General features: G+C 44.7%; 1 protein-coding gene across 4 annotated transcripts in view; it reads right to left on the bottom strand.

The window, feature by feature from the left end:
* Positions 1–1,661: 1,661 nt before the first annotated feature.
* TNS1 (tensin 1) overlaps positions 1,662–20,525 on the bottom strand; it is a 245,771-nt gene continuing 226,907 nt past the window's right edge. For 3 of the 4 annotated variants that reach the window (XM_027873735.1, XM_027873738.1, XM_027873736.1), the window contains 9 exons: positions 13,152–14,128; positions 9,821–9,907; positions 8,134–8,265; positions 7,686–7,778; positions 7,056–7,133; positions 4,619–4,687; positions 3,816–3,984; positions 3,289–3,357; positions 1,662–2,632 (listed from right to left, as the gene is read on the bottom strand). In XM_027873735.1, the coding sequence (XP_027729536.1) occupies positions 2,596–2,632; positions 3,289–3,357; positions 3,816–3,984; positions 4,619–4,687; positions 7,056–7,133; positions 7,686–7,778; positions 8,134–8,265; positions 9,821–9,907; positions 13,152–14,128 (1,711 nt within the window). In that variant the 3' untranslated portion in view covers positions 1,662–2,595. The remainder of the gene's footprint in view (positions 2,633–3,288; positions 3,358–3,815; positions 3,985–4,618; positions 4,688–7,055; positions 7,134–7,685; positions 7,779–8,133; positions 8,266–9,820; positions 9,908–13,151; positions 14,129–20,525) is intronic. The other variant, XM_027873734.1, reaches the window with a different exon arrangement.

The raw sequence follows: 20,525 nt of genomic DNA, 5'->3' as shown, positions 1-20,525 counted from the left end.
GTAAAGAACCTTCCCTCCATTTAGAAAGAAAGAAAGAAAGAAAGAAAGAAAGAAAGAAAGAAAGAAAGAAAGAAAGAAAGAAAGAAAGAAAGGAAGGAAGGAAGGAAGGAAGGAAGGAAGGAAGGAAGGAAGGAAGGAAGGAAGGAAGGAAGGAAGGAAGAAAGAGAGAGAGAAAGAGGGAAAGAAAGAAAGAGAGAAAGAAAGAAAGAAAGAAAGAAAGAAAGAAAGAAAGAAAGAAAGAAAGAAAGAAAAACTAAGACCTGGGGACAGATTCTGATTGAGTGGTAGATGCTTTGGGCACTTCCCCCTTGGCTTGGGGAGACCTGGGGAGGGGAGGGAAGTTGGAGAGACAGTGAAAACAAGGATAAAATGGGGAAGTACATGAAAGAGCCTCTCCCATCCCTTCCCCTGCCGGACTCCTTTTAAGTTCAGCACTGTAAGCAAATAAATATGGCATTGTTTGCCAGTCTGAAAGCTTCAACCTCCTCAAGCACCAGATGAAGCTGGGAAATAAAAGGACAGGCTGGCTTGACTTCTCATTGTTCCCTTGCATGACCTACAGTGTACAGGATTTGAGTGAAGGGCTTGAGGACCCATCAGGCAAGGGCAGGGGCAGACTCCCACACTTTGCCCTCACTAGGCCACAGCACCTTGGAATTCAAACCTTGGAAAACAAGGTTATAAATATGGAAGCAGAGGGGAACAGAATGTGATCTGAGAGGTCCCATAGTTGGCGTGTTGCTAATTAGAGAGGGATGGGGAAATCGGAACAGCTGGAGATTCCAATTAAAACCCCCCTCTCTGGGACTTGAAACACAACAGCTAAAATTAGCCAAGCTCTCCATCGTACACACGCTCACGAACAGAGGAACACATTCACATATCCCTTTGCCCTACATGTCCCAAGTGCTGCTGAACAGTCCCCCAGGTTCAAGGATCAAAGACCCTTGGGAGCAGTGGCCCTATTGGCTGGGGGACTCTGGGAGCTGGGGGGTCAGTTTTCTTATATGATCAAGGGATAGATCTGCACCATGTCTCCTCTTGGTCTTGGATTTGGTCTCTGAGGAAATGTCCTGTCCTTCCTATTCCTCCTGGGAGGGGGTGGCAGAGATAGTCTTCTCCCCATGTCAAGAACAGGGCAGGAAGGGGAGGGTGGGAGATGAGCCTAAGGCCCAGGGAGGTCCTGATGCCTGGACCTCCCAGACCTGTGTGCTCAGCACCATCCCCCATCTTCTGTAACCAAGTTCCTCCTGGCCTTATTTCCATCCCTGTGCCTGAGCCAGAGCCACCACCTCCTTACAACCCTCCCTCCCCGGATGTTCACAGTCCAGAGTGCCCCACCCTCTTCTTCAGCCAAGTTCAACAATAATTAATTCCTTTCATCCACCAGGGAAGCTGATCCCAAGTGTGGTGGACACAAGCAGGGAGGGCCCACAGCACAGAAGCAGAGAAGAGCTGGCTCTTCTTTCATTATCTGGCTCCTCACCCCATTAATAATACCCGATTTCCAAAGGAAGCTCTTTGAGCTGGCTCCTAACTCAGAGGTTCTTAACCTAGGGTCTATGAACTTATTTTTGAATATTTTCATAACTGTATTTGAATATAATTAGTTTCTCTTGTAATTCTATGTATTTTATTTTATGCACTTAAAAACATTCTGAGGAGTCCATAAGCTTCACCAGTAGCCCAGAGGGTCCATGCCACAAAAAATGATTAAGAACCTTTGGTTCAGCTAATACAATAAAATATTTCTAAGTCAGAAAGGAAAGGCCCCCAAATTCTAGAGGGTGAAAGTTAACTGAGCTTGCCAGGAGGCATTGATAAGAAAGGGCTTACTGAGAGTCTTAAAACCTTCAAAATCACAGAAAATCTGAGAGGCTGAAAATTTTGCAAAACTTTGGTGACCCAGAGGAGGAAAAAAAAGAGAGACCAACATGTCTACCACGGAGTTCCCTCCCATCTCTATTCTTGAAACTCACTGTTCTAATTTGACTGCTTGTTCTGGTGAGTTAGGCGGTCTTGGCCTAGCCATGAACATTAATAGGAGCCTGCAAAAATGGCAAGGCCAGGTTCAAAAGAAATCAAGTTGGGGACAAGTTGAAATGAAATGGAAATGGAAATGCTCCCAAAAACAGCAACATCTGACATTTACATGATACTTTCCAGTTTGCAAAGATGGGGAAACTGAGATTCTAAAAGATTAGGTCACTTGCCTATCTAATGTGTCAGAATTAGAATCTGAACCTAGATCTTCCTGGCTTCATGTCCAGGAATCTATTTATTATACTATGCCAGCTGCCCCAAACGTGCCTAAATCTAGCACTTGTCCTTCACAGGGTCGCTGCTGCTCTTAAGTATAAGAGGGATTGCTGCTGGGGTAGGGGGAAGGAGGGGAGAGGGAAGGCAGGAAGAACTGTTGATCAATTTGACTAAATTTACCTTCTAGGCTATGTGATCTCTACTCAATTGTTGACCCTTAACTCCCATTCCCCCAATCTCCTGTGCATGCTCAACATTTCAGAAGCCTCTTCCTGTGTCATCTTGGGAGGCACAAAGATGGAACATCCCAAGAAAGGGGAGGGAAAGAAGCCATACTTACTTAGCAGGCACACCCCCCTCTGCTTTCGTCCACCTAAGGCAAGAAAAAGCAAGAGTAAGCAAGTTTTCTGCCTCCACTGGAGCCAAGCATAGGCACTCCACCAGTATGGGGTCAGAAATCTTTCCCCGGGGCAGAGTGGGCCCCTAAAGTCATCATGTGTATGTTCACTGCAGTCTTATGTAGGATGGCCTAGGCTGGCATACAGCTGACTTACCAGTTCCTTTCCTCAGCATGTTAGGGAGGAGCCAGTTGAATGATTAGGAGAGGACCCAGGACTTACGGCAACCCAGGAAAATCATAGAATCACAAACTTAAGAGCTAGAAGGGATCTTTATAAATAACATTTCATTTGATCCTCTCAACAACCCAATGGAAGTAAGAGCTATTAGCATCGCCATTTTACAGATGAGGAAACCAAGACAGGCCCAGGGTCCCACAGCTAGTAAATGTCGGAGGCAGGATCTGAACTAAGGTCTTCCTGATTCCAGGTCCAACACTCTATCCACTATACTACTAAAGCAATTATACTACCTCTTTAATATCAGGCATCTTCATCTGAGGTAAGAATAACTCAACATACAACCATATATACACCAACATACAACCATATATACACACACTTCTCTGCTTAATAGCTAAGTGAGTGGGTGCGGGGTGGGGAGGTAAGGTGAGGTCTATGGGAGACTTACTTCCGCTCTTGTGGGTCCAAGTCACAGAAGGTAACAGTGTTTAGGGGATAATGTCGCCTGAAGAACAGCCTAAGGCACAAAGACAGAATAAATAGATGAGGGTGCAGATTGTTAGGCCTTTTACCCTATTTTCCAGTCTCTTTTACTCTGTGTTCTTCTAGAGCTATCCTCTGCCTTCCGTAACATCTCAAAATCCTCATGTCATGGTGAAGTGGGACACTGGTAAATAACTGGGACGGAGAAAGGCACACCATAGAATCCTTCACAGAAGCCTGGGGTCAGGAGCTTTGGGACACAGAGAAGAAAGGGGCAGGGGCTATGGAGTGGGGAAGATGTTCAACACTGATGGGGAGAAGAACAAATGGCAGAGACAGGTCAAGTTAAAGGCTCATAGGTTGGCCTGGGACATCTTTCTGGTATTGTTCATTTCATCTTCCCACTTTTATCCAAAAACCCTTCAATAACTGGAGATGTTGGAGGTGAGGAAAACTGCATAAAGAGTGGGCTGGAGAGAAGGAATTCCTTACTTTCTCTGGTTGTCTGTCAACGTGATCCCCTGGGCGGAGACCTTGAAGTGGACAATAGTGGCAGCCGGTGTTGGGTCTGCAGCCAGTGTCTCAGCTGTGGCTTTAGAAATGGCCTGGGGCCCCGTGAGTGACTCCATGTCAACAGAATTGACGAAAAGCACATTGCAGGCTGAAAGAAACCCCATCAGGAATGACTGAACAAATCACATTATATAAATGTAATGGAACATGACTGGACCATTAGAAATAACAAATATGAGGATCTGAATGAACTGATTCAGAGGAGAGATAAGCAGAACCATGAGAACAATTTACACAGTTACCACAATAATTTAAGGGAAAACAACATTGAAACATCAGATTTCTGGTCAATGCAATGACCAATCACAGCTCCAGAGGACCTAAGTATGTTGCCTAACCCTTGGAAGAGAGGTGGTTGGCTAAAAAAGCAGGATGAGGCATTTACTTTAAGATATAGCCAATGAGTTGGTTAGGTTTGCTTCATTGTATTACTTTGTTACAAGGGAAGGTTCTAATGGCAAAGGAGAGACATTTGCAAGTAACAGAGATGTTTTAAAAAAAAAATCAACAAAATATTTTTTTAAGAAATAACTCCCCACCCCTGGAAAGATTTCATTCCAGTCCTTGCCAACGAAAATGTAATTTTCTGATTTGGTGGAAGCTGTTGATTCAGGAGGGTTGGGACTAGAAATAGAGTGCAGAAATGGGGTGACAGGCATGGCAAAATGAGGAAAGCAGAGACAAAGAAGGGTGAGAAGCCCCCACTGTCACTAACCACTCACCTGCCCCCTGTTTCAGTAGATCTGTGGTAGAATTGGCGGATGAGCTATCTTTTGTGTCATCTGTCGGATCTACGGCAAAAACACAGAAAGTTATGCAGAGAAACAGATAAGGGACCACAGCCCCAACTGCAACAAACACTTTCCAAACCATGTCATTTTATTAGCCATCCTTTGACCTGCTCGTGCTCAATGCCCCTTGCTGAATTAAAAGTGACTGAGTTCAATTTGTTTAGTGTCTAAATTTATTTCATCATTAATGTTACCCGATTATTTTAATAGCAATGTGATTGAATTACTGTTTATAGAGGACAACTCAACAACTGTTGAAATAATATTTTCAATCCCACAGTGTATTATTTAATAAGTATTTAAGCTATATGTGCTATTCAAGTTATATCTGGACTTTTCAACAAGCTATGCAAATCAATTAGAACACAAGCATTTGATTTATGAAATAAAAATGGTCAGCGTTGAGTACAGTGCTCTAGAATCCCAAGGAGAGATTAAGCACCAGGGTCAGAGACCTGGGCTTCCTCTGATGTTCCTATTAATATGATGTAGGAATGCGGAGAAATGATGGGTTTCCTCTCCTCTCTGTCCCTCCCCCACATCCATACACATGTTGATATGTAAGTTTGGAGCTGGAAACTAGAATCCTAAGGCTAAAAAGAACCTGGAGAAGCATCCCGTCTGAACTCCTTCCTCTATTTAGACAGTAACAGCAAAAAGTATTGTAGAAGGTCAGAGAGGAGAGATGAGTCTGGAAAGCCTTTCGTGAAGCAGGTGAAACTTGAGCAAGCAGAACTCAGATCAGGTCATCCCCACCTAGGGTACAACACCAGGGATAGTAGTGGGACTTACCACCCTAGTCTTAACCCTTCTCACATCTTTAATGGCTTCAATTGCCCAAGGCTGTCTCCCATTTCCAAACTATCCTGCATACCACTGCCAAATTAAGTATTCCAACATGGTGCTAGTCTCCTGCTTATACACCTCCCATAATTTCCTATAGGATCAATCCCAAGTACTGACATCTGGTTTCCAAGGCCTTTCACCACCTGGCTGCCTAACTTTCTTTTCCACTACTCCCCATTATGAATTCTCTACCAGCAATGGCATTTCCTTTGTCAACCTACCTCTTGGTCTATTGGAATCCCTTAAGATACAGCCAGATTTACATGCCAAGATAAGGTCTGAAAACTGTGCCCTTCAAGGGTTACCATTTGAGCCTTCACAGTAACAAATGCAACCTGATTTGTCCCAACATAAATATCTCTGGGCTATGGAGAATGAAATGTTCTGAATTTAAAAATAAATGTACTTAGAAAAAGCTATATTTAAAATGTTCTTCCTTGCACCCTTTCCTCCACTCCCAACTCTGTGATGTCATACCCTAGGTGGGTGCCTAGCTGGTCTATGTCCGGAATCTACTTTTCAGGCTTGGCTCAGGACCACCTCCTTCATAAAAGTCCTTCCAGACTCTTCTCCCTGCTCTGACCTCCTATGGTGCTTTATGTCTACATCACACATTTTAGCACTTACGGCACATTGCCTTGTATTGGTATCTCATTGTTTCTTGGACATTAGTTCCCCATTGAGAGTCAGTGAGTCAATGTGCATTTATTAAGCACTTGCTGTGTGCCAGGCACTGTGTAAAATGGTCCCTGCTGTCAAAGCACCCTACAAAAGGCTACTATTTCTCATAGCATGGAGCACAATGCTAGAGATGTATGATTACCAATAATTCTAATGATTATCTACAATTTTCCCACCCTACTCAGCCCCTGATGAACTAGAGTGAGTCATCACATTTCTCAGCTAGTAGAAAGAGACCTGGTAGCAGGGGAAATAGATTCTATCTCCACCCAACCTACTTAGGATCTCTTTCTCCAGGCCCAGTGTTCAAAAGAAATTGGGCAGCAGGCCTCATCAAAAATCTGACACTCGGTACAGTACACTAAGCCTCCTTGTCACTGTCCAAGTTTGGATGTCAGGTTACAAGGCCAGGGGAAAATGGAGTAGAATTGCTGCAGGTAGATTTTGGTAACCTCTAAGCCATGAGCAACAGGAAACAGGAAGAGGGAATAAGGAGGGGTGGGAGAGCTATGGGAGGTAAAAGTTCATGAAATGTGGTTGGGGTTGATGCCCATTTTGTGGACTGACATTAAACTCTTGGCTCCACGGTGTTGTTCGACCCTGTCTGGCATAGTGACCGCATGAGCTCATGGAGTTGAGCTTTTTAAACAATTTTGCCTTTCTGAAATTATTTGGGCAGAGGATGGGTGAAGAGGCTTAGGTTTCCCTGTATTGGCAGGGCAGCCTATCTTCCCCAGCCTATCTTGGCCCTGTGTTCCCGAGCAGCTACTGGCAACGATGACTGGATGTTGCGGGAAAACTGGATCAATGTGTGCTTGCTGAGCGAGTCTCTGGCTCCTACCTCGGTTTGGAATGACCAGCTTGCAGGGGAGAGCCAATGGGATGATAGAGTGCTGGTAGACCAGAGCAGAGAGACATCCTGTAGGGAAAGAGACACATCCAGGAAGCAGCATTAGAGGGAGTTGGCCAGCAGGGAGAGGGGGGTCACACTCAGATAAAGAATGGTAGAATGACTTCTGTCATCTTTCATCTGAACTGTGTGTGTGTGAAACCTCCTCAAAAGTCCATGGCCATGAATATGATCAAATCACCTGGCCTGGGCTCAGGTCATTTAAACATTCATTCTTCTTGACCCTGGACAGACATATTTTAACCACCTCAGGATGGTAAAAATCCATCTTCTTTTTAACGGCTCCCCAAATAAAGATATTCAAGTCCTCCTTGGACACAAACTAAACTTCCCCCCATGGAAGTTCTTCCTAACGTCTCTAACCCAAATATAAACCCATTTCTTATTGAATCCTCTGTCTGAATGGGGTGGGGCTACAGGGAGGAGTCATAACACAGAGGCTACATACAATTATACAGGAATAGGCAGAGGCTACAAAAGGAGAGACTAAAGGGCAGACTGCTAGAAGAACTCCCTGGCAGGGTAGACTGAACCATGGAGAAATTAAATGGGCAAACTCACCAAAGTTTGGTTCATTCGGGCATCCTTTTAGCTTCACCCCTCTGGGGCTAGTCTCAATCAAGAAATGCCTCACTAGCTCATTGGCCATGTCCCCTGGAAGGACAGGATGGGGTTACTGGTCCCTTCCCATGTTCCCCTCCTACTCTCCACCCTGAACCTGAGACTTTGCTCTTTTGCTCCTCCTCATAACCTTTACCTCTTTCTGAGATGGACAGAGGAAGAGGCATGGGTCCTACTTGGGTGTAACATGAGTGGAGAGGCAGTAGGACTGTCCAAATTTAGAAGATGCTCCATTTGACCCCTTCCCACCAGTCACCCAGTAAGTACCCCCTCACCCTCAGGTCAGGGACAGAGAGAATCAGGCAAATCTCATCCCTCTTGCCATAGCCCTCACCATCATCCCCCTCCTCATCCCAATGGTACAATTCTCAGAGAAAACATTCATTACCTTTCTTACTCTGCTGAAGGATTGTGGGAGGAGGAGATGCCACTTTCATGGCCAAGCCATAAGCTCCCCGAAAGGAGTGGCTATCCCGAATGATGAAGGCTCCTGGCTCCCGGTCCTTAAGTAATGTAATGGCTGTAACGGGTGGAGGAGAAGAGGAAATGGAAAAAGGAAATAATAATTTAGTGATTTGATCCCTTCAGCCCATTCAGACAAGGCCTTCCAAGAATCTTTAATTATGTTTTCCTTCCCTTCTCTTCCTTTTCCTCTCTTTCCCTTCCCCTTCTCTTCCCTGTAGGACAATGCTCCTTTTTTGCTTCAAGAGGGTAAAGAAGCTGGAAGTTAGGACTCCTGGGTTCTCCTAGTCTGTCACTGATATTCCAAAGGAAGTTTCATTCAAGCCATTCCACTGCCCCTGAGCAGTATAGATCCTCTCCCTATTCAGACCAGGTCTCTCCTGTTTGGCATTTAAAGTTTTTCACAATTTGGCTCCTTCCTATCTTTTATCTTTTAACTAATTACTTCCCTCCGCACAGAATCACTAAACAGTTCACCTATGCAGGTTTACTTACTATCACCCACACGTAATTCTCCATCTCCCATGTTCCTGTCTTTTTACTGGCTCTCCCCTGCGCCTAGGACACTCTCCCTACTCATCTCTATCTCTAAGATTTCATTGGTCAGCCAGTCAACTAGCATTTACTAAGCTCCTACTATGTGCCAGGCACTGTGCTAAATGTAAGGATATAAAGAAAGGCAAAAGACAATCCCTGTCCTCAAGGACCTCGCAGTCTAATGGGGGAGATAAGACACAGGTATAAATAAGACACAGACAGGATAAACTGGAGATAATCAACAATGAGAAGGCAAGAGCATTAGGAGAATTGGGAGAAGTTTCTTCCAGAAGATGGGATCCTAAGTGAGCCTTGAGGGAAGCCAGGAGGCAGAGTTGAGGAGGGAGCAAGTTCCAAGTATGATAACAGCCAATGAAAATGCTTGGACTCAGGAGATAGAGGGTCATGTTCGAGGTACAAATAGCAAGAAGACCAGTATCACTGGATGGAAGAGTATTGGGGGTAGAAGGTATAAGAAGACTGGAAATGTAGGAAAAGGCTACATTATGGAGGACTTTATAGGCCAAACAGAGGATTTTGCTTTTGGTCCAGGAGGCAATAGGGATCCCTGGCTTCCTTAATTTCTTTTAATTAATTAATTTAATTTAAATTCCTTTAATTAAAACAGCTCAATTAGCACTCCCTTCCCTTCTATCTACTCTATATGTGCCTTTTGTGTATCTACTCATTGACAAGTCTCCCCTATTAGAATGGAAGTTTCTTGAAGGCAGGGGCTGTTTCTGCCTTTTGTTTCTATTTTGAGGGCTTAACATAGTGCCTGGCACATAGTGAGCACTTAATAAATGCTCATTGGCTGAGTCATAGAAGGAGATTCCCTAACCATCTGCTCTAGTATCTTAGTACCACTGTCAATAAATCCGTATTGAGGTCAAACTTCAAACCCAACTTCGTCCCCGGGGCCCACGATGACTGTGAGGAGCCATGACCACGTGTCTGTCTTGTTTCTTTAGGAAGAGGTGCAGGAGAAGGTTCTAAAACAATCATCTTTACAGAGGTAACAGGTGAAAAGTTTACATGGAGCATCATCCTCCATGGTCCATTTCACCAGGACTCACCCTGCTCCCTGGAGATCTCGGGTTTGTACCAATACTTGGATGTGTCCTGGACAAACTTAACATTAGCCCGTGTCTCAGGACTGTTGTCTGTAGGAAGGAAAGAGAGAAAAGGAACATTGAGCATCAAATACCATCATCATGGCACTGATGGGACCTCTAAAAGGCCATCTAATCCATCCCCCTGCCTCCAAGCAGGAGTTCTGCCTAAACCACCTCAGATACACAGAATTCTTTCCTGTTTGAAAAGCCCTCCTCAGAGGGCACACACCCTTCTCTCAAAATTCATCCTTGAAAACTAAATTCTCACCATAGCAGCTTTATCACTCTGATCTCTGTCCAACAGTCTCTTTTAAGTTTAAAGGTCATTCCTGACCCCTTTCTTCAGATTTTTCTTCTTCCAACTAAATCACTCCAGCTCCTTGCCCTCATTCATCAAATGTCATTATTTTTCCAATCTTTTTCATCATGATCAATTCACATAGCCTTAAAAATGAAAGCAAAAACAATCAAAATAGGGCAGCTAGGTGGCGCAGTGAATAGAGCTCTGGCCTTGGAATCAGGAAGACCTGGATTCAAATCTGACCTCAGACACTTTACACTTACTAGCTGTGTGACCCTGGACAAGTCACTTAACCCCAACTGCCTCATCAAAATGAAAAAAAAATTTAAAAAAAAAAAACAATCAAACCTTTCCAAAATCCTTTTTCTACCTGCTCCCTCCTCCCTCCCCAACCTGAGGACACCCTGCCAGAGGCCACATGAATAGAAATCATTATGGCACATCACCTTGAGAACATAGATCACTACTGGACTTGGGCAAATAGATGAGTGACTAAGTTGGCATCTGGAGGAGATCAACTGGGAATGTGGCATTTTGTGTCATGTGTCACATTCCCAGGCAGCTATCCAGAGGTTCCCTGTGTGTCCATCATATAATTTTTCTTGGAAAGTCAAAGTTGAAAGGGACATTAACGGTCACCTAGGCCAACTCCTTTACTTTTAAGACAAAAGAAACTGAGGCTCAGAGATAGGAAGTGATTTGCATGTGGTTACATGATTAGTAAGAGAGAGGGAGAACTAGAATTCAGGTCTCCCAGTTCCTAATCCAACACTTGTTCAACTATACCATCCTGTCCCCTTCCAGTCTGGGTATAGGACAGAATGGCCTCCAAGGTCTCTTCCAACTCTAACCTTCTGTTGATGTTATATAAGGCATATATATGTGTGTGTGTGTGTGTATACATACACATATACATATATACATTATATATGTATGTATATGTATGTATATATAAAATATATCTATTATTGAGATCAAACTTCAAACCCAACTTCCTCCATGAGATCTATATTAAATATATGTGTGTGTGTGTGTGTCTGTGTGTGTGTGTGTGTGTGTGTGTGTGTGTGAGTGTGTGTGTATAGGGAAAGACCAGGGAGCAGGTAGGCATAGATATGTATTGGAATATATTACTTAAAATATTATATATGTATATATGCCTACTTTCTCCCTACTCTTCCCACATATACATATACACAGGCATATACATATTCCTGTGAAAGGTACTTACTTCCTTTTTTTGGGGGGGGGGGGCCATTGGGGGGGGGGGTTAAGTGACCTTCCCAGGGTCACACAGCTAGTGTCAAGTGTCTGAGGCTGTATTTGAACTTAGGTCCTCCTGACGCTAGGGCCAGTGCTCTATCCACTGCACCACCTACTGCCCCAGGTACTTACTTCTTTAAAAAGAGATCCCAGTGACCATTCTGTAACAATCATCTTTATAAATATTACAGGATAGAAACAGATAGATATGGGTATATGTGTAGGTATAGATATATAGATGCATCTGTATATATGTATATACCTACTTGCTCCCTACTCATTCCCCCTACACACAGATATGGATAGATATTTGTATGTATAAATGTACGTGTATATTATGTGCATATATATGTATGTGTATGCATATTCATATAAGGGGCAGCTATGTGATACAGTGAATAGAGCGATGGACCTGGAGTTAGAAAGACCTGAATCTGAATCCATTCTTTGACGCTTGCTAGTTTGTGTGATCTTGAAAAAGGGGATAATACTACCTCCCAGGGTTGTTTGCAAACCTTAAGGCATTATATAAATGCTAACTGTTATTATCATTATTATCATTATTATTATTATTATTATTAAATCATTCTTCCCCTTTGCACACCCTGATCTCAAGGTTCTTGGGAACCCACAAGACTAAGAAAGATATCTTTCTGCTTCTACCATCCTTCAGAGAAAGGTCACAGTATTGGAAGACGCCCATGCTTGGAATCCTGTTAGGCTATAAGGGTTCAGGATGAAACCATCTCGAGCCTTCCTCCTGAAACGCCAACCAGTCTCAGTTCCTGCTATAATTTCAAGTCACTTGTTCTGAGAGGGCAGAAACCCACTTTTCAAAGAGAGATGGGGAGGTGTCAATTTTCCTTCCCTGACAGCTAGTCACTGAAAAAGACCTCTGGGACTCAGAGTATCAGAAGACCAGGAGCATCTGGAAATGTTCTAAGCCATCCTTCTCGCAGCTTTGAAGCCCCTAAACACCCCCTGCTGTGGTTTCTATCTAATGAGCTGCCAGGAGAGACCACAACTGCATCTGCCTTCCTGTGTTGATTCCAATAGCTATTTTAAGCAGGGTAAGATAGTGGGAAACAGGAAGTGTCCTGACCCCCAGAAGCTTCACATACTCCCAAGGAGAGAGAGGGACTGAGAACCAAATGTCACTCCTGGGAAAGGAGAGAACAGCAGAGACCTAGAGTTACTACTGGTGATGAAGCCCAGACAGGAGGGAAAGGCAGGGACTAGAAGGCCTAGATCCAGGTGTCCATATAGTGGGCTCTAAGATTGGCTGTTGGGCTCTAGATCTATGCAAGTCTGGGTTACTGAGTTTAGAGGACGTCCTCTTAGTAGGATGGAGGCTATTACTTGCAAAATAGCATTAAATCTCAACAATCAAAATAATATGGTTGTCATAATAATACCTCACACTTAAAATAGTACTTTTGGTTCCAAAATCCTTCCCCTGTCCAATTGCTCAACAATTCTGAGGTAAGGAAGGAAGGTAACATTCTCTTCATTGTACAGATTATGATGCCAAGGCCTACAAAAGTTAGGTAACTTTCTCAAGCTCACATAGGAAGTCAGAGCCAAGGCCAAGATTTGAATGCCAGTCTCTAGAAGCCTAGCTTCGGTCACTTTCAAACTCGGTCAGTTTGGAAGCAGAAATTCAGAGGCAAAGGTCAAAGCAGATACGGTATACTTAGGGTGTCTGAGCTCAGGGTTCAGGGTACCCACCTGGCATGGAGAACTTGGAAAAGTCAGGAAGGGTGTGGGAGAAGGAGACCATGCTACCGCCGCTGGGACTAGACATGCCGCTGGACACAGGGGACGAGGACACTTTTCCATTGACAGTGGCATAGTTGGGGAGGCTGCCTGCCCGATCCCCTGCAGACATCCTCCGCTTCTCAGGCAAGGCAGGTGTAGGGCTCCCTTGCCGGAAAGCCGCAGAATCGGGCGACGAGGACGTTGGGCTGCTCATGCCTGGATAGTAGGCTGGGGACACTGGGAAGGAAGGTGTGGAGGGAGCCTGGTAGCCTGAGGCACTGCTTTGCCGGGACAGAGTAGGCCTTCTGTCCTCAGGGGTGGAATAGCCACCGTAGGCTGCATGCCTGTCCATGCTAGGGCTGCCCGGGACCACCGGCCCAGCCCCTCCCAAGCCTGCCACATGGCGGCTGAGGCTGGGACTTCCTGGAGTGGTGACTGAATTGCTGTGGACAGCACCAGTGGGGTGCCGGCCCAGGCTAGGACTTCCCGGGGAGGCAGCCACACTGGTCTGGGGGCTGGCAATGGCATTGCCATGGAGGCCAGCCACTGTGTTACCAACGGGACCTGAGACCTGGCGGCGGCTCAGACCAGGGCTACCAAGCGAAGAGGTCGCCATGCCAGGGTTCACTGCTCGCCGACCAAAGCCTGGGCTAGGAGGAGTGTTGGTCCCCACCGTCCGGTGGAGGGTCTGAGGGCTCCCAGGCAGGGTGTGCACACCAGCCACGGTGAACTGAGACTGAGGCCGGCTGTCTGGAGAAAAGTAGTCAGGACTCCGGTGGCCACTGGTGGCAGCTGGTAGGGCAGGGGAGATGTTCTGGTAGCTGCTCTGGGCAGAAGAAGGTTGCCCTAGGCTGCCAGAGTGGAAGCTAGCATCTGCCACAGGTTGGGTGGGCATCCTGGGGCCTAGGCCACTACTTTCTGCTGATGGGAAACTCCCCACGGTTGTGCTAAAGAGAAGAGACAAAGAATGCAGAGTAGAACAGTCAATCACACGCAATGAATTTACTGTGAATATGTTTATATACCATACTATGTAAGACACTCAGCTCCAGCCTCCATGCCAAGACTGAGAAGTATCTTCCAACCAAGTGAAGCTGATTCTGGTTTCTACCTTTGGATATCATGGAGTGAGTCAGGACCCCTGCATCCCTTTCCCACTGGAAAGACCATGGTCATGTTCCAGCTTCCCCAGTTGATGAAGTTGATAACATAAGCATGACCTGTTAGCACTGGAAAACGCCTTGGGAATCATCTAATCTAACATCTCATTTCCTAGAAGAAAGGGCTCAGAGAGGTGAAAAATTGGGCCCAAGGTCATGCATCTAGTTAGCTGGAAAGAGAACTTTCTCTGAGTCTGCTGAGACCTAGTCAGATGCTATTAACCTCTATCTGCTGATGGAATTTAAACTCTTTTCTTAGTTCAAAACTGGAGAATAACAGATGGGTCATGTCACAGTTTCGGGGGTCTTCACTAGGGGATCACATCCAGGGAGAAAGGGTTTCACTGAACCTAACGTAGCCTAGTGTAGCCAAACTTCTATGTCACAGACTAGGGTCAAGACCAAGTACCATAATTTTATATCTATAAAAAATACTTTGGACAATAAGGAAAAAAACCATGTTACTGTGGGGTGGGAGAAGAGAGGAGTTGATAATGGTCCAAATCAATGGCAATAACTGATGGAGTAGAGTGAGGAGACTGCATAGTTATCATGCTAATGTCACCTTAAAAAGTAAAACTATGTGAAAGAAAGCTGTAATGGCATAACATGCCATGCCTATGTTATCAATTTCATTTTACATTTGGAGAAGCTAGAACATGACTATGGTCCCTCCCAGTAGGAAAGAGATACTTGGGTCCTGACACATTACATTATATCCAAAGGTAGAGACCAGAATCTGTCATGAATGAATGAAAAAGAATTTATCAAGCACTTGTAAGCTAAGCACTAGGGACGCAAATAAAAAAAAAAGCACCAGTCCTGGTCTTTGAGGAGCTTATATTCAAATAGAAGAAACATTATAGATTTGAGATTGGTGACCAGGGATGGATATTTTGGTCTACAAAGTCATACGGATGGTAAATGGAGCCTAGGATAGAAGACTGGCCATACCCTTTCCAGGAGCAATGGCAGTTAGTGATTTGATTGTGGTTCCAGAGCTAGAAATCAGGCCATTACTTATGATTTCATTGAACACCATAGAATTAGAGGATTGAGGAACTTAGAGTTGAAATAAATCGTGGTTCTTGGTTATTTCAACCATCTCATTTTCTCTGAACTTTAATTTCCTGATCTGTAAAGTGGGCTGCTGTAAGAATCAAATGAGATAATGTTTTCCGTAAAGTGCCTTGTAAACTTTAATGCACATTATATCCACCCAAGCTCTTTCCCGCTCTGTGTTGACTTCCCTGCTTTGGACCAGTATTAGTGACCCTCCACTGAGCTTTCTCCCTAGACCCTAGGATTTAGTAGCCAGTGAAACCTGGTTCGACCTGGCTTGGCATCCTGCCTATATGCCTAGATTGTGACTTGAGTTATCCCTTTCCCCAAGAGGATTCTTTCCCTAAATTCTTATAGATTACTCTTAAACACCAGCACCCTTTACTCCCATTCAAATCATGTTCAATCATCTAAAGTTTGGTGGTTTTTTTTAAAGCAACAACCATTGGGGCTCTAGAGCCTAAAGAAATGGGCTATAAATGGGATGTGTACCATGTGTGGTTGAGGAAAGTTTTGAGAGCTACCTATGGGACGGGAAGTCATTACATAAGAGAGGTATGCCATAGGCATGAAGTTACAGGACATGCAATTTCAAGCCAGGAGGAGGCTCTCATCTCTGGCTCCCACCACAGGCAGTGTTTGGCCAAGGTGGATTCTCCAGGGCATGACTTTATTCGTTACACATGGCTTTCAGCTTCTTCCAGAGGTCAAGCTGGTCCATTCCAGAAGCCAAGGATTCTCAGCCAGGTTGAGATATTTCAACAAGGCAAGAGCAAGTGAGGGTGGGGAGAAGAAGAGAGCTCTGAATGATTTATCTTGATTTAACCAGGGCAATCTGCATGCTCAGACCCAGAATCGTAAAATATTCGAGCTGCAAAGGACCTTAGAGATCACCTATCTAGTTCAATGTTTTTCTTTTACAGATGAACAGAGACTTTGGACTTGCCTGAAGCCACATGGCCAACTGGTTTCTGACCCTAAATCCAATGCTTTCTAATCCTATTACATACTTCTAGCTTAGTCTAGAGTTCTGAGTTCTGGCTCAGGATGCTACTGCCCTGAGAGCAGTAGAATATGAGGAATGGACGGAAAGACTTTCTTGGGAGGGGGAAAACAGGATCAAAAGATTTGACAGTTTCAACTCCAAACCTATGATCTTAAGAACAAGTGAGAAAAATAACGTGGATCCATTAGTCAGATAAGACCGAGTAGGGTCCTGAAAAGAGACCCCTTCTTTGGTCAGTAGATGATTAGTATAGAAAGAATAGTGGCAAGCTCTTCAGTTCACCAGTGTAGGAAGAATTTAGGTGAGCTACAACACAGAACTTCCTGACCAACAGTATTTAGCCGGCTAGCCAATAACTAAAAAAAGCTATTAAAGCCAATTCCTGGAGGATGTGAATGCAGTGAGAAACACTCGTCTTCACCTAGGATGCTTTGGTGGGGTTGGGAAGAGCCAGGCTGCTCAGAATTCTGACGTCTGTGCAGTAGAAGAGGAAAGACCCAAGCTCTGCCCTTAAGAAGCTGGTGGTCTGAGAGAGACAGAGATGGAACCCAAACCTTTCCCTCAAGGAACTCCTGATCCAGCTAGTACTTACACATGGAGACCTACAGGTTTACAGAATAAAATGGAGGATTCAGTAGATCAGGGCTGGAAGTTCAGAGGAGGAAAAGATCTCTATGGGTCAGTGGGCAGTGCATAAGACTTTCAGAAGGAAACAGGGCTTGAGCTGGGCTTTGAAGAGGAGAGAGAGCTGCTATCAAGCATCTGAAGGGCTGTTAAGTAGAAGAGGGATTATACTTGTTTTACTGGGCTGTATAAGCCAGACTCAGGAGCAGTAGTAGAGAGGATAAGGAGGGAGAGTTTCCAAGAGGCAGATTTCACCTCAATACAAAGAATAACTTCCTACTGGATTGACTAACTAGCATTAAGTTTGAGGAACTGGTGATACAAAGAAAAAAAAAATGGAACCATCCTTACCCTCCAGGAGTTTACATTCTATAAGGAGCTCACTTGTAATATAATAAGGAGCCCAGTATGTAATCTCACCTAACAAGGAGAATTGTCCAAAAGTAGAATGCTTGCCTCAAAAGGATGAGAGGCAGAGACCTGTCACTGAAAGTCTTCAAACGAAAGATGGATGCCAAGGCTGTGGTTGAGCTGGACACAGTTTGAATTAGATGACCTCTGAGGCCCCTTCCATCTCTGAGGTTCTGTGATTCTGTAACCTCTGAAAGGTCTGCCCAAGGCCGGTGTTTCCAGAATTCCTCGAATCCCCAGACTAATTGCATCTGATCATCCTGGATGGGACCCAAGGAGGTCTGTTCTTACTGGCTCTGTCTTTCCCCTAGCCCTACCCATCTGAGAAAGAGCTACCAGAAAGGAAAGAGCGCCAAAGACAGGAGGGGCTGGGCTGGGCTGGGCTGGGCTAGGCTGGCCTGGCCTGGCCTGGAGGACACTCTTCAGGAAGGAAGTGCTGTAACTCCCATACTCTAGAGTGATCCCTGCCCCCACCCAAGGAATTTCCCTTTGGCCAGAGGAAAACACAAGAGAAGGAGGTGGCTGGAGCCCTTGTCCCAGATTCAGAATGGAGACCCTAGAGGTTTGAGGGGTGGAGTGGGGTAGATGTGGGAGGGAGGTCAAGAGCATTAATGATTCAGTGACAGAATTATTCACTTGATCCCAACCAGGAATTAACCTTGTACAGACTCCTCAGCCTGGTACAAAAGGCCCTGTACAATGTGTCCCCAGCCTCCCTTCCCCGTCTTATCATATCCTACACTCCAACCCAACCACACTCATACTTTATGCATTCCTAACCTTACGAAATCTATTGCCCATGAGGAAATACCTTTTCCCCCCACTGCCTTTCTAACAATCCAAAGCCTACCCTTCCTCCAGGGTCCAGATCCAGCTGAGGCAATTTGGCATAGTGGGAAAACCTACTGGATCTGCAGTCAGAGATCCTGGGTTCAGATCCCAACTCTACTATTTCCTATCTGTATGACTTTGGACAAGTCATTAACCACTAGGTTACTCGTCTGTAAAATGAGGGGGTTGAACCAGATGTCCTCTAAGGTCCCCTCCCCCTCTAAATCGATGATTGTTTGATCAAATCTCTCTTCTTCCACAAAATATTGTCTGACCACAGCAAAATAGAAGGAATGGAACCCAGACTAGGGGAAGGCAAAAGGAGTCAGCCACTTAGAATGCAAATGGGAGAAGTGGATATGTAGTGGGGGGAAACAATGGGTGACACCTTCTACAGTATGACTTTTCATAAATGTATGAATTTTTAATGCCAGAAAACTCTGCCCTCCACAGGTATAATAAGTCAGGTCAGAAGAGGCAGCATGGCTTAGTGGACAGAGGGCTGACCCAGGAGTCCAGAAAGACCTGGGTTCAAGTCCTGGATTTCTTAATACTAGCTATATGCTCAAGGACAAAGGATTTAACTTATCAGTGCCCCAGGCCACTTTCTCAATAAATTACAAAGAAATTGATCATCTGTCCTAGTGGGAGGGAGTTTTCACATATGGGATTCTCCATATTGATGAAATCCCATTTCTTACAGAGGGAAAAAAAAAAGTCAAATCATGTGTTACTGTAAAGTCACCAAACCTGCACTGCAAAGTAACACACAAGGGATACAATTTCTCAGCCTTCCCTAGATACACAAGGACTTCACTGGTGTTAGGAAAGAACTCCCAAATGAGAAAACCCCTCTACCTATGCAGATTACCACTTTTTCTGAGGTTAGCATAGTGCCTGGGGCATACTAAGTGTTTAATAAAGGCTTTACTGAATAATCTTAGAAAACTGCCTAGGACATGGGGACAATGACTTGTCCCAGGTCATACAGACCCATTCATCTGACCCTTTTTTAATTCCATTCCACTGGAAGTCAGCAGAGAAAGTGCTGGCCGTGGAACCAGGAAGGTCTGAGTTTAAGGTCTATCTTCAATATAGATGGGCTTTGTGACCCTGGGCTAGTCACTTGACTTCCCCTAGTTCTAGCCCTCAGCAAACTTTAAAACTCAATACTAAATGTTAGCTAGCTATTAGCCTCCCAGTCCCCTAAGCAACTGTCTGGGACTATAAATTGCAAAGCAAGGACTAATCTGCTTTGGTAAAAGGGGAATTCCTTATATCAATGAAATCTTGGGTCTAATTCCCTGTCCCCCCCAAAAAAAATATACAAAGCACTGGTATAAGCCATGGAAGATAAATCAAAACATAGCCTCTGACCTCAGGGAGTTCATAATCTAGTAATAGAGATAAGGTAAATACACATACAGCTACAATATAAATTTTATATAATGCAATCATGACATGGGAGAGACTAAAACTGAAAGATTCTCACCCTCTCTCTGGGTGATCCCATGGAGCCAGCACATGAGAATTATAGGCTCCACACACACCATCTACAATCTGGCCCCAACCTCCTTCAGACCAGCCTTATCATCAGCTATTCATCTTCCTCAAGCCTGACACCCAGCCAGGTTGGGATACTTTCACTCACTCCCTTTCCTGAATGCCCATCTCTCATCTCTATTTACCCAAACCCCATTCATTCTTCAGTCTCTACCTGAAGTCCCCCCCCCCATCTTCCTCCTCTATGGAGAGGCCAGAGGCCACTCAAACCCACAATTTCTCTTTCTCTCCTTTGAACACCTTATCTCGTTGATATCACCCTTTTAGCATAATATATAAGGTCACGTAATGATTTCATGTATATATACTTCATATCCGTATGGATTGAAAAGTTGGTAAAGGCAAGGGCCGTCCCTTGGACTATGTTGTATCCTCTACAGTGTCTGGTATAACTCAGGCCCTTCACAGGTGCTCAATAAATGCTAATTGATTGTTGACGCAGAAGGTGCAATGAATCAGACATGATCACAATTATCTGTCCCCTCCAAACACAGTGAAGACTGCCTGGTCCCCACTCCAAGACTCTCACAATGGTCCACCAACTAAAGTATTAGTAACACCCCCATCTACACAACGGTCCACCAACTAAAGTATTAGTAACACCCCCATCTACACAATGGTCCACCAACTAAAATATTAGTAACACCCCCATCTACACAATGGTCCACCAACTAAAGTATTAATAAC

The sequence above is a fragment of the Vombatus ursinus genome, unplaced genomic scaffold (genome assembly GCF_900497805.2).
Source record: "Vombatus ursinus unplaced genomic scaffold, bare-nosed wombat genome assembly UNPS02014802.1, whole genome shotgun sequence".
Lineage (NCBI taxonomy): Eukaryota > Metazoa > Chordata > Mammalia > Diprotodontia > Vombatidae > Vombatus > Vombatus ursinus.
This window is presented reverse-complemented; position numbering and strand designations above follow the sequence as displayed.